The sequence below is a fragment of the Lagopus muta genome, chromosome 1 (genome assembly GCF_023343835.1).
Source record: "Lagopus muta isolate bLagMut1 chromosome 1, bLagMut1 primary, whole genome shotgun sequence".
Taxonomy (NCBI): domain Eukaryota; kingdom Metazoa; phylum Chordata; class Aves; order Galliformes; family Phasianidae; genus Lagopus; species Lagopus muta.
The window spans coordinates 174,943,649-174,956,954 of NC_064433.1; the positions used below are offsets into that span (position 1 = coordinate 174,943,649).

At 38.7% G+C, this 13,306-nt stretch overlaps 1 protein-coding gene across 8 annotated transcripts in view; it reads left to right on the forward strand.

Annotated features, from left to right (window-relative positions):
• ATP8A2 (ATPase phospholipid transporting 8A2) overlaps positions 1 to 13,306 on the forward strand; it is a 322,239-nt gene that overhangs the window by 78,570 nt on the left and 230,363 nt on the right. For all 8 annotated transcript variants that reach the window (XM_048933647.1, XM_048933645.1, XM_048933650.1 and 5 more), the window contains 6 exons: positions 481 to 530; positions 2,469 to 2,538; positions 4,234 to 4,318; positions 5,064 to 5,203; positions 8,050 to 8,188; positions 13,079 to 13,143. In XM_048933647.1, the coding sequence (XP_048789604.1) occupies positions 481 to 530; positions 2,469 to 2,538; positions 4,234 to 4,318; positions 5,064 to 5,203; positions 8,050 to 8,188; positions 13,079 to 13,143 (549 nt within the window). The remainder of the gene's footprint in view (positions 1 to 480; positions 531 to 2,468; positions 2,539 to 4,233; positions 4,319 to 5,063; positions 5,204 to 8,049; positions 8,189 to 13,078; positions 13,144 to 13,306) is intronic.

Below are 13,306 nucleotides of genomic sequence, written 5' to 3' on the forward strand. Positions count from 1 at the left end.
TACCTAGTAGGTGCTTACTGAGAATAATGGATATACTTTTTTCTTCTCTGTGGATTCACTTTCAAATTTTTGGTACAACTCCAAGCCAGGCACTTGAAACATCTGACAGTCTGGAACTTGTTTCAAACCTTTTATTTTGCAGGAAACTAATGCTTAGATTAAGGAGAAGAGCTTAGGATGAGGCATGTATTCTAGAGCTATCTACGCTCTTATCCTCTCTGCAGAAAGCAGAGGATGCTTATATCTCTAATAGTAAGATAATTTTTTTTGAAGTTGTATAAAAAGAGTAAATGGAAGTGCCATGTCAAATGATCTTCGTTAAACAAGGCTCTGCGTCACTTGTGCCAGGAGAGGGAGCTATTATCTCAGCTTATTTACACCAGGATGTATAAGCAGAAGTGTTTCAACTAACTTGTATGTTAACGCATAGGAATATCACGTGATTTGTACTTAAAATAGTAAATATCTTTGTTTTTGTAGCTGGGAAAAGAAAAAACCTTTGAAATTCTTAATGTTCTGGAATTTTCCAGGTAAGTTTTCTATAATATATTTTACTCAGGGTAGTGAAAAACATTTTAAATAAATATGTATCTTTGATAGGTAGATATATAGCTAATGCAGTAAAAAAAACCTGAACCTCCTTAGTTTTTTTTTCTCCTGCTCCTCCATCCCCATTTTCCAATAATGATCTAAAAGAGTTATTTAAAAAATGGTGTCTGGTGGCAGCTGTTAGAATGGGAGGTTGGAGGTTTCTCTGCTACCCAGGCTCTCTTTTTACTGTGAAGTTGCTGCTGTGAGAGTGTTGCTCCATGCTTCACTTATATCTTGATGTATCCTTTGTCTACTTCAAGAACATGATTTCAGATTGAGTGTTTACAGAAGTTGTGCAAATCACTTGTGTTTTACTTTCATAGGTAAAATTGCCTACTGAAGGACTTTTTGGTGCTCATTGTAAGAAACATCTCAGCTGTGAACAACTAGCCATGATTGCTTTTGATTTCTTTTCACCTTTTCCCATTCTGAATGCAGCTACTTAGGCTACATATGAAAATATCTAAAAGTTGCTAGGAGAGTCTTTCAGGGTTTCAGACAAGTTGACAGCTCTCCACAGACAGCAGTATCTGTAGCCCTCATGCAGTGCTTTTAGTAAATGCTGTCCTAGCCCTTCCCTGTGTGTATCAACTTTCCCACATGACCAAGTGAGGAAATCCCTATAATTACATTTCAAAAGCACATGGAAGTTCCCCAGGGCCATTAGTTTGCTGCATAAATTCTTAGCATAGTTAACTTGCTTCCAGACTTGCTTTGGAAAGCACAAAAAGATGGTTTTGTCTGATGAGACATAGTAAGAGCTTGCTATTGTGTAAATGTTTCCCAAGCTTACAAAAAGAGGTTAGATCTGCCAGAGTAACTTTTAAAGAGAAGGATTTGAGACTTCACATTCTGCTCTGTTTCTACATACTTGTAAGAAAGGAAGGAGGACACCTCTGCTCCTTGTTTCCATCTGCTTTTTTTGGCTAAGGACAAGAACTACATGAAGTCACAGACAGCTTTAGGTTTGAAAGACCATTAAAGATCACCTTGCTCCCTGCCAAGGGCAGAAACATCTTTAACTAGGTCAGGTTGCTTAAAGATCCACCCAACCTGGCTTCCAATGATGCATCCAAGTATGCTTACAGATAACTTTTGAATATGAAACTACAGTTTCTTCAGAGTTCTCTTGAGAGGAGTTTATTCGTTTGCCTCTCACCATTATAAACTGCATTTTTATTTCCAGTGTGTATTAGAAAAGAGAGGTGGATAACTGAAATGTCAAAATGTATATATTTAAAATAATTAAGTTTAAAAAAATCCCTTACCTTAACTCTTAAACCTTAGATTCTTGCACTGTTTACTTTAAAAATACACATATACAAGACTTGGTCTTGATGTGCAGCTCTCAGAGAGTAAGGAGGCTAAAACCTGATCTGGAGTGTGACTATTTTCTGTGATATTTTTGCATGTTCTTCATTCTTTTGAGTTAAAAATTTAAATAAAGGCCCCTATGTCAGTAGGTATTTGTTTCAGTATGTTAGGAGTAATATACTTCCAGCCTTAATATTTCCATTTCTAGCCAGAATCCCCAAAACATTACCTTTGAGATATAATAAAAAAGATGAGAGTAAATGACTCCTCTTTGTTCAAGATAATTGTTATGCCATCTTGCTTTTTTCCAAGTTCTTGCTCACATTTGGCTGCAAGTACAGGTGTTTTGATCAGGTGCTTGCCCATGGGAACCATGGGGCTGAAGCTGGAAATGTGCAACTTAATATTTCTTCTTGCTTTCTAGGACTGTGAGGTCTTCAGTTATTACTCTTCCACCTCACACGATCCTTGATGCACTAAGCACAACTGAGTATTCACTGGCTAGAACAGGGCTTCTGCTTCATCAATATAGATAATGAAAACAAATGTTTTTCTTTCAATAGTAACAGGAAGAGAATGTCTGTGATTGTTCGAACTCCAGCAGGACAACTACGTCTGTACTGCAAAGGAGCTGTGAGTAATTATACCACTTCAGTGGAGAGCTAATATTACTAGTTATTGTTTCAACAGCTGTGACTGATGCTGGCACTTTATGTCTCATACGTAATACCAGTTGGCATTTTGTTTAGGACCAAGTGATTTAGGAGGTCTGTAATTCCTTCTTTGACTTCTTTTGCAGGCAAGTTGTTAGGCTATTTACTATCCAAGTGGAATCCTGAAACTTACAGGAACAGTACTCTCAACTTAAGCAAAGGCTGGATTTCATCCAGCCATACAACAGGAATTCAGGAGCTAGACAAAATGCTGCTGTCTAAAGCTGTAATACTAACTTTTGCTTTCAAGTGGTTGGCTCTTGATCTGGCTCTCTCACATCTCTACACCTGCTGTTTTTTGTCATCATGACTTGCACCAAGTTATGTTTCTGTCTTCACTGATGGGCAATAACTTAACAAAATACAAAGGCTGTAAAAGCAGCATTGTCCACAGCCATAGCGCTCTGATTTCAATGGAAAATCATGGAGGTGACTTTTTACAACAGGGAAAACTATTTCTAATTTCCGGTAAGGATCTGGTTTACTTGACATATAGGCTTGGGTGCACAGCTCTGCTTCAGTTTAACTCCTGTGATACGGTAAAGATGATGCTAGCTTCAAGCTAAAGTGGTGGGAATGAATTAAGCCTGCTTTTGCTACGCGATACTTTAAAGTTGTGTGCATAGTAACTCCTCACTGATTTGCACCTGTTTGTGTTCAATCACTGCTATTACTGTGCCTCTGTTAACAGTTTCTTGTAGATTGGCAGTGAAAAGGATGGAAAACAGGAGTAAGAAACTTCTTGCTGTCTTTGATTTGAGCAGGATCAGATGTCTGATGTGCTGATTACTACAACCCTTTTGCTCCAATATGGTTTTTCATTTTGTTTGTTCTGCTGCATCTACTGCTCATCTACTGTTTCTGTTCTGCACAAAACGTGCCAGGTTCTGATGGAAACATCTTATCCTAACACTTAGATCATAAATTTCCTGTTTTATATGACTATTCCATGATGGATGTAGGCCTATGTGCTTAGTTTGCTTTAGAGTATGCATTTAAGGACATTTAGGGTTTGCATATTTTACTTAGCATAGCAACTCAATCTGGTAATCACATGATAAAACACAGAGACAAGAAAGATGATGATGCTGCATTTTGATTACTTCTGTTATTCATGTACATAAGTATTTCTATTGCCATGTGATTTAGTGTTAAAGAAGGAGCTGTGGGAGGAAGGTTTTTCTACCTTCTGTTTTTAAACATCAATGGAAATCTCTTCTAGAAAGGCAGGAAGACTACAATGAGTACTAAATAAGACAACATACTTACATACTCTGAAAACTAGTACGTTTGCTTAATTCAGACAGGAGTGTTCTCCAATGGTTGAGAGGGGATTACATGATGGAAAAGTCCCTATTATTTAAGTGGGTAGAGACAGTGTGTACTTTTGTGCCTGTTATATGTAGTTGCTGCACTATGATCTCTGCTACTGGGCACAGCTCAGATGATTATTCAAACCAGTGTCTCTGAAACTTGAATGCATTACATTAAATTTATTAGTCTTGGGTTCTGATGTAAGCAAGTCCAGTCAGGTAATTTCACTAGATCTGGTACATACACACATTGAAACTTTGTATGCAGACTTACTCCATTGTAATGAATTTGCTTTTAACAGGACAATGTAATTTTTGAGAGGCTTTCGAAAGATTCCCAGTATATGGAGCAAACACTGTGCCATCTTGAGTACTTTGCCACAGAAGGTAAGAGAAGCAGCATGTAAAAGTCATTCAGTTTATTAGTTTATTTCTTGCACTACCTGAGCTTTCTTGTGCCAAATAAGGTGGCTGTATGTTCAAAATTGGTATGTAGCAGCAGATTAGCAACTTGTAAGATAACTATACCTAAGGAAATTTGTGCCCTACTTCTGCTTCTGTGCAATTCCAGTACAGAAATGGAATGTGGAAGGAGTTGGAACTCTGTGATTAAATGAAGGGACACTAATTATATTTTTCAGTTTAATTGGAGAAACTGGTATTTTTACCACTGTAAAAAGTCAGATGACAAAGTCTCTGGCTTTATGAAGCAAACTTAATAGCATGAATATACTGAGATGCCTGGAGGGCACAAGATGATCTGAGATGGTCTCAAGACCTTTGACTGATGTAACACCTCTGTTCACAGGGAAGTGCTTGGCTTTGTTCCCTTTTCTGCAGTAGGATAAAATGTTGGCATTAACTCTAGATTACAATACTGAAAATTAGAGAGAAGCTTGTACCCATTAGGCCCTCTTGATTTGCACCAGCAGTAGTAACCTGTATGAGCCAGACACTCGTTTAGTATTTGTGGAAACAAATGCATTAAAAAATGTACAGGAAACCAGAGTTCACCAATTTGCAGAGAGAACTGTTGACTCCAGTGAGAGGGTTAGAATTTAGTGTTCATTAGACCATTTTGCAGGTACTCAGTCACTGCACACCTAAAATTGCACTGTATTCTGTTTTGTAGGTCTGAGGACTTTGTGCATCGCTTATGCCGATCTGTCAGAAAACTCTTACAGAGAGTGGCTGAATGTCTATAATGAAGCCAGTATACTTTTGAAAGACAGAACTCAGAAGTTGGAAGAATGCTATGAGATCATTGAGAAGGTAAGAATTTTTTTGAGGGTCGAATGCAGATTGCTTTTGCATGCAGTTTGGGCTTTATACAGTGTAACAAATAGTTCTTTTCAGTTTCAGAAGAATGGAATTGTATTCTTAATTGAAAACCTTAATTGAAAGTTAATCTAACTTGATAGCAGAACTGATATAGTCAGCATATTGCATCAAGTTCCCACTTGCTAATATGTGAAGAGATGCTGCTTCTTTTTTGTAGTGCAGTCAGAGCTGCAGTTTTCTGAAGGATGTTTCAGACACTGCAGGCATTACCATGTGCTCAGTGTGGCCTGTAGCTCAAAAACTGCTCCTTTCACGTGAATTGTTGAACTAATAATTCTGAAAGTTTAAAGCAAGTACGAGAGAAAGTTTTACCTGATGGCACGTCTTGCTGAAATGTTAAGATGTCAACACTAGGGGCCAGTGTTTGATATTTGCTGGTCTTTTATCTGCTTTCTGAAATGCAGATGGTCAGCTCACCTAAACTCATTCATGTTCTTTCCCTCTTGTTTTGAGTTTTTTACTGATTTTTGTTTAGTGGTTTATTTTGAAGACTTGTTATTAGCTTTATTAATGTTGCTATATTAACAGTGCAATTCAAATTCCAGAGGCCTCTTCATTGGTTATTCAAGTTATTTGGGCAGAATAGGGGAGAAGGCTGAGACTAGGATGGGAGCCAGCTTTAATGGAGTAAGAGAAATGCTCCAGCAACTCATGAGGTGGTAGCTGAAGATTAGGTCTTACTTTTCAAAATGTCTAATGGTCATTTTCTGTTGGCTGATCAGTAACAGTGTTGTTATCTAAGCACTGATTTTGAAGGCTTATGTAGCTTTTTGCATTCCTGCACTTTGCTTTCATATTTTACTGATTTCACAAATGAAAAATTGTTGTGGGTGATCAACCCATTAACATGGGGCTGATTCTTTAACTTGAGGATGTTTTCTCAATCCTTCAAACATTTTTTGCCGTCTACCTTCTGCCTCCTTTCATAATTTAACATCTTGAAAAATGGGCAGCCATGAGTAGGTTTTTGATTTGGAGTTTTGAACTTTGTGGCACCATGTTGGAAGGAAAACACTGACTTTCATGTTAGTTTACTTTCTGGTCAGGGTGTGAGCAAGGAATTGTACTGGAAACTTAGATTTTTCTCAGAGTTTGTGTTTCCCTGGTTAATTCTCTCGTATAAGGAATTTTTGTTTTTTTTTTTTTTTTTCCTAGATAATAAGCTGAGATTTAGTATCAAATAACTGTTTTAACATGCTAACTTTGCATTTAAAGGCTTTAAGTGGTGGAGTCACCGAGCCTGGGGGTGTTCAAGGAAAGGCTGGATGTTGTGTTGAGGGACATGGTTTAGTGGGAGCTATTGGGAATAGGTGAACGGTTGGACTGGATGATCGTTTAGGTCTTTTCCAACCTTGGTGATTCTATGATTCTATGATTCTATAAATAAGAGTGGTATTTTAAGTCTGACTGAGGTGACTGGATTGTAGTAAGGTGTGTGTGTGTGGGGACAAACTTCAGCTGTCTTTTTGGATACCTATAAATTGGCTGAGAGGGTTTCAACAGATGCAATGAATAGTAACTCCTTGCTCCTGGCTTCGGCCATTCCCAGCACTGTGCTTTAATGTGTAATCAATCATTTAACAGGTAAATTTGGGAACATAAGACAAGTTGCACTTACATACTTGCTCTGTGTTTGTTACATTCAAATGCGACATTGTATTCATTGGAGGAATGTTTTACCAAAACTCAAAGGGATTTCAAAGAAAATGGCTTGTGGGAGTTCATACTACTGCCTTTACCTACTGAACATCTTAACAAAACTTGTTTGTTGTCAAGGCTTACATTAATTAATGTCTGGTTACATGCCTGTATGGACAGCAGCTTCCCCTTCAGTTATTTATACATGCATAGATAAATACAAGCAAGAACTGCTGTAATGTTCTCTTCATCTGTTTTTGCTAATTAAAAAAAAAGTAGTGCTTGCAAGCATGAGAAGTTGTTATGCTCTCTGCTCAGTTCCTGAAATGGGGCATATAACTAAGCTCAATTTATATCCATTTCTTTTAAATTGAACATTTTTGCATGTCTAAGCAATCATTAAAAATACTTCTAATGTTCAAACTGGGTAACTGGATTATGCCTTTTGACAAGGTGTATTTCTTTGGTATTTCTGTCAGCCTGACTTTTTTTCCTGTAATGTTGCCAGATCTCTTCAAGCAATCGCTCTGCAATTGCATATGAATATGGCTTATTCTGTAGCATTAAGTGGTTGTGTGAGACATTCTTTTCTGGCACACATCTGTATTAGACTACGGATACTTGGACTGATTAATGTCCATACCACTTCTATTACATCGATGTGGTGATTATATCCATAAATAGTTGGAATAATTTTTGCTTTGATTGTATCCATTCTGTGTGCACGTTTTACAGGAGGGAAGTTAGTTTCAATGATGTGATGGCAGGTGACTTTTGTTTTGTGAGCTTAAGAAACATAATCTGTGGCCACTCATCATGTTGCTGCAGTGATTACTGAGTATTCTAGTGTACATGTTCATCCACAGGATAGCTTTGGAGCTGTTTAACTTCAATTAACTGCTCTTGAAACTCTGCCAACTTTCTGATCGTAAACGCTGGGTTCCATTCTGTACATCCTGAAATGTGATTTGTGTGCTGGGGAACTGGAAGAGGCACACCAAAAACCTCCTGGAGTATGTACTGCTTGTCAAAAAGCTGTATTAGCAATGAGGCACAACATGTTTTTAATTCCCCGTTTTTAGAGTATTCTAAACAGAGATTCATCCTAAGAAACCAATCCTTCAAATTCTTTCTTTCAGGATTTACTGCTTCTTGGAGCCACAGCCATTGAAGACCGCCTGCAAGCAGGTGTTCCTGAAACAATAGCCACACTAATGAAGGCAGAAATTAAGATATGGATTCTGACAGGGGACAAGCAGGAAACAGCTCTCAACATAGGTATTCTTTTTGGTTACATAACGTTTGTCTGAGGTGTAGCAGGTTTGACAGTAGATGTGATGTGTGGGTTTTTAAAACAAAAACAGGCCTGATTTGTACTCATAGACTGGCTCCTTGGTAGCTGATAGGCTTGTGGAAGCCTTTCATTTGGAGAATTTGGAATTCTGGAATGAAAGTTTTGCACTGAATGTCAGGCTATGTGAAGCTGCTGGAGAGGGTCCAGAGGAGGGCCACAAAAATGATCAGAGGACTGGAGCACTTCCCCTGTGAAGACAGGCTGAGGAAGCTGGGCTTGTTCAGCCTGGAGAAGAGAAGGCTATGAAAAGACCTCTGCAGCTTTCCAGTATTTAAAAGGGGATTATAAAGAGGAGGGGAATCAACTTTCTACTCGGGTAGATAGTGATAGGACAAGGAGGAATGGTTTTAAGCACAAGGGGGGAGGGAGATTGCATGTCAAGGGAAGCTGTTTACAGAGAGAGTGATGAGGTGCTGGAACAGGCTACCCAGAGAAGTTGTAGATGCTCTGTCCCTGGAGGTGTTCAAAACCAGGTTGGATGGGGCCCTGGACAACCTGGTCTAGTACCAGATCTGGAGGTTGGTGGCTCTGCCTGCGACAGGGGAGGGTTGGAACTTGATAATCCTTGGGATCCCTTCCAGCCCAAGGCATTCTATGATATGCAGCTTCTTTTAATGCACAAAAGATTTAGCTTTTGGCTAACTGCAGTTTTTTGTGAGAAGAAAGAAGATATTTCTTTTTACTGAAAGTAGAGGGCTCAGTGAGTCTGTAATGTTTTAGTATTACTGTGCATTATATCTCAATTTATTTCACAGTTAGTCATTCTTATGGACTGCCTTCATTTGATTTCAGTACGGTTAGGGATATGATGGGAGAAAAATGGGTATAACTTACAACTTATAGCAAGATTTGTTGGTGAAAGTAGGTGGATATTTGAATAACTAACTACTCATGCTGTCACTTTGGTGCATCTTCTAGTCAAGTATATCATAATTGTAGTCTTCATAGAATACTGTTGCTATTGAATATATGGATAGTTTAATATGGATTGTTTGTCAAGGCACAAGATGGGTATTCTTATGTCTCAAACTTACTAATGTATTCCAACTTTGCTGATTCTATGATCTTAGCTTACAGAATGCTGTTTGTAATTTAAGACCCAATCCACATGTACAGTTACATTTCAGGTATTGTATGCAATCTTGGGAGTAGAACTATTTTCAGTTCCTCATGGTGCGTGGCAATGATGCTTACAGTCTCTTGCTTATGCTATGGGTATGCTTATGTACTTAGGTCGTCTTCAACTCTTGGCAGCCACCCTAAGGAGATGAAATACTTTGTTTCAGTTTGCTCTTGATTCTTTGGTCCTGAGTTTGCTTGTTTGACTGTTGTCTTTTAATTGTATTATTGACTTTTTTATTTGAGTAATGCTTCACCTTGCTGTGGGGTGGTTGCATGCCTTCCACTCAGTTGTGTGCCAGTTTTGCAGAATGAGTGTGTTTATGATGGGTTTCAATACTGATCAGACATTACAACTTAGTATAGGAAATAGGAGTTCTGGTTTCAGAAATGTCTTCAAGCATGACATACAGTCTGCTTTCTGTTTTTAGCTGCTGAAGCTGTCATTAGCCAGTCTCTGCAAAGAGCTGTAGAAAGCTTGGCAGTGTTCTTCTGGCAACGTAATTCTCCTAAAACAATCTGCAGAATCTGAATTTCCTTTGCCTTTCAGTAACTGTTACTCTGAAATCTGTGACAGACTTGTGCTTAGCACCATCCTGGTAGGCTCCCAGGAAATCTGAACTGATGCATTCTAGCCAATAACTTGTGCTAAACTAGTTGCACATATGAAAGGCCCTACAATCTTTTTAGTAGCCATAAGCTGGGAGTCACCCACAATGCCTCTGCATGCCTTCATTTCATTTACCTTGACTCTGTATCTTCACATCATAGTGAGCGTGCAACCTGAAAGTCATGAAGCCACATCTATGTGTGCAGCTGCTTTCTGTTTTCCTTACTTTCCTCAGGCCTCTCCTGGAATACTTCTGTCATTTTTTCAGTTGGAGAAATTGAAGCAATGCCAGTGAGCTTGTCTGTGTCCCACAGCGAAGCTGGAGCAGGGCATACGTGCCCTCTGTAAACACGGAAGATAAGTGTTCTTGCCTCAGATGTATTCTGTATGCCTGCAGTGTGAGTGTGCCTGTGGGCTATGATCTTGAACTCCAGTTCAAGCAGTCTTTCTCCCAGGATACTTGAAGGGAAACGAGTCCCAGAAGCACTTGATTCATCTGCTCCATGGGCTTTTAGTTAGACTTTCAAGTTTAAGACCCAGACAGCAATTCACAAGTGTCGATTGACATTTTATATCTGGCTTTGAGCCAGCAGTTGATCAAGTCAAAAGCATTGACAAAAATATGCCCTGATCTCAGAGAGCCTGTTTTTGTTTGTCTTGTTATTTCTGCCAGAAATAACTATTATGAAACTTCCTATATAAAATAGAACTACAAAATTCCCATGTAACTTTATGATTTCCAGATTTTGGTTTATATTAATGCTAGACTTTAACATCTTCATAGTCCTAAACTTGTGCATTATGCATAGATCTCCTGTAAAACATTAGGCATAACTTACACCCTCCTATTCTAAGCTTGATCTCACTCCTGTTTAATGTGATGACAATGCACAAAATGGTCTCTTCTGACTCTGTGACTTCCAAGTCAGACCAAGTTAGCATTTTCCAGAGTTTTTTCTCTAGCTCCAGTTGTCAAATGGCATCTTGCTAGATTTGAAAAACTTAAAATGAAGCAATGAGCAGCAGTTTAGAAACTGCAGCTTGCTGTTGCAGCTGCTATTCCAATCAAATGCTCCTAGAAAATGCATTTGAATTAGTTATACTGAATTTGTAACAGCCTGCTGCGTGAGGTTATTGCCATTCTCTGGGGAAAGAATAACCCTGGCATGGAGGGAAATGATTAAGTTTGTAATATCCTCTTTTTCTCCCCAGTAAAAATAAGGAAGTAGTTCTTCAGCCTGGGACTAACTCTCAAAAATGGCAAACTCTGAACTGACTTCTCACATCAGTGTTTTGTCTGTACCTGTTGTGGCTTCCTTTCTCAATTCTGTGCTACTCCCTAGAAGACAATTTCACCGCTGTAGGCTGTCTGCAAAGCTTTCGTGTTGCAGGTTGCATCTCACTGGCATATATTTCACCTCTTTCCCAACGGTTTCCATGCCGTTCTCTATCTTTCTGTAAAGCAAAAAGTAAACCTTAATACAGTTAAGATGATAACATTTCTGTAAGGCTGCATCTGATACTCATATTCTACACAGCTGTGAAAATGGAATAGAAACAGAACTTCTGCAGGTAATCGTATGTAGTGTCTGAAGGTGACCGTATGATGCAATTATGCCTTTTACAAAGAAAGATGAGGGATTTTCTTGACAGAAGTCATTGATGCAGGCATGCCAGCCCTGGATTATACCTAGAAAACTAGCCCAATTATAAAAAATATTGCAGCCTGAAGAAATGATTTGCATTGCAGTTCACAAGTCTGTATGGCCTTCCATTCGAACCAAAAATCTCATAGAAAACAAATCCATGCCTCAATTTTCTCTTGCTGATGGGAGGTACAAAGAGAGTCTTAATCTTTTTATACTGACTGTGGTTCTACTTGCAGTGGTTCCCCTTAGAAACATTACTCTTATGTTGTAGTAGTATACTCCTTCATATAAGAAATGTAAATGGACAAGAAAAAAAATCCCACAACCCTTTTGTAGGCCTCATTTCACAACCGTTATTTCTTGAACTTTCTGTGATTCATTTTGTTGCAAAAGTATGGTAGAACTGCAAAACAGTTTGATTATATTTTCTTTTCTTGCGTGACTTAGGTCAGCAATGAGGCATATGGTTAATGTTTCAATAGATAAATAGACCTGTGCTTTATGAAGCCACATGACAGTGCCATTTGGAAGAGAACTCGCATGTGCTTTGAGAATGCAGTAGGATCAGTCTGCAACTTTTGATTTGCTTCTTCTCGTTAACAGTGATGGAATTACACTGTTTATTCTGTTAGTTCCATGTATGTATACCCTGGATGGCTCATCATCTCAGTGACAGTCACATGATGGAAGAACTACTGGGTCAGTGTTATTAAGCAGTGCTGCAATCTTTAGCTCTTACAAAAATAAGGGTTTTTTCTACTTTCAGTATTTTTTTTTTTTTTTTAATTTGAATCATGGTGTCCTGCTGAATGTGTTGAACTGCATTCTGTGCACTGCTCTGCACTGTGATGATGTGCTGTTTGTTGGCTTCCCAGTCCCACGTGAAGAACAGTCTAGTACAATTTCTTGATGCCTACAGGAGCTGGTGGGGCTCACCCCTGAACACCTGAACTGTGTTTTTTGGTGAAACTCAGGACCACCTTCCACACTAAAACCCCACAGACGTGCTGAGGCTAAGTGGAGTGTGATGCAGTGATGTGTGCTGATGCAGTGTGTGTGCTTCCAGCTGTACGATGTAGCTGCAGCTGACTTCAGATCCATTCCTGTAATGTGCTGAAGGTCATTCAGTTTTCATAAGGATAAATGAAGTTTATGTATAGGAATGATTATTTTTACTGTAGAGATATAGCATATCTCTAATGAATATTGTATTTTCTTTGGTTAAGTGGTGTATTTGGAATTGCAGATAAAATGGAGTCTCCATTGCCAATAAACCTGTCAAGTTGGAGTGTGGCCTTAACCTTCCAGTAGCCCTGCCTGATGGGAGTTGCTGCTCAGATGTAAATCCCAATCTAACACATAGAACTTCCTTTTAAGATTGAGCTCAACTGTAATACTTCTCTAAAAATCTAATTCTTGTTTCATTCCTCTTGCAGGGTACTCTTGCAGACTCATTTCACAGAGCATGTCTCTCATCCTGGTCAATGAAGATTCCCTGGATGTAAGTAACTAAGTAAATTCCAGTGTAACTCTTGACCAAATTAAGTATTACTCAGAAAACGGAAAGTTGATGGGCTTTCTTATTTTGATTCCTTTCACTTGGCTTTAGGGGTAGCAAGATTTAACAACTCATTTTAGGAGACCACTAATGATCACGTATCAAG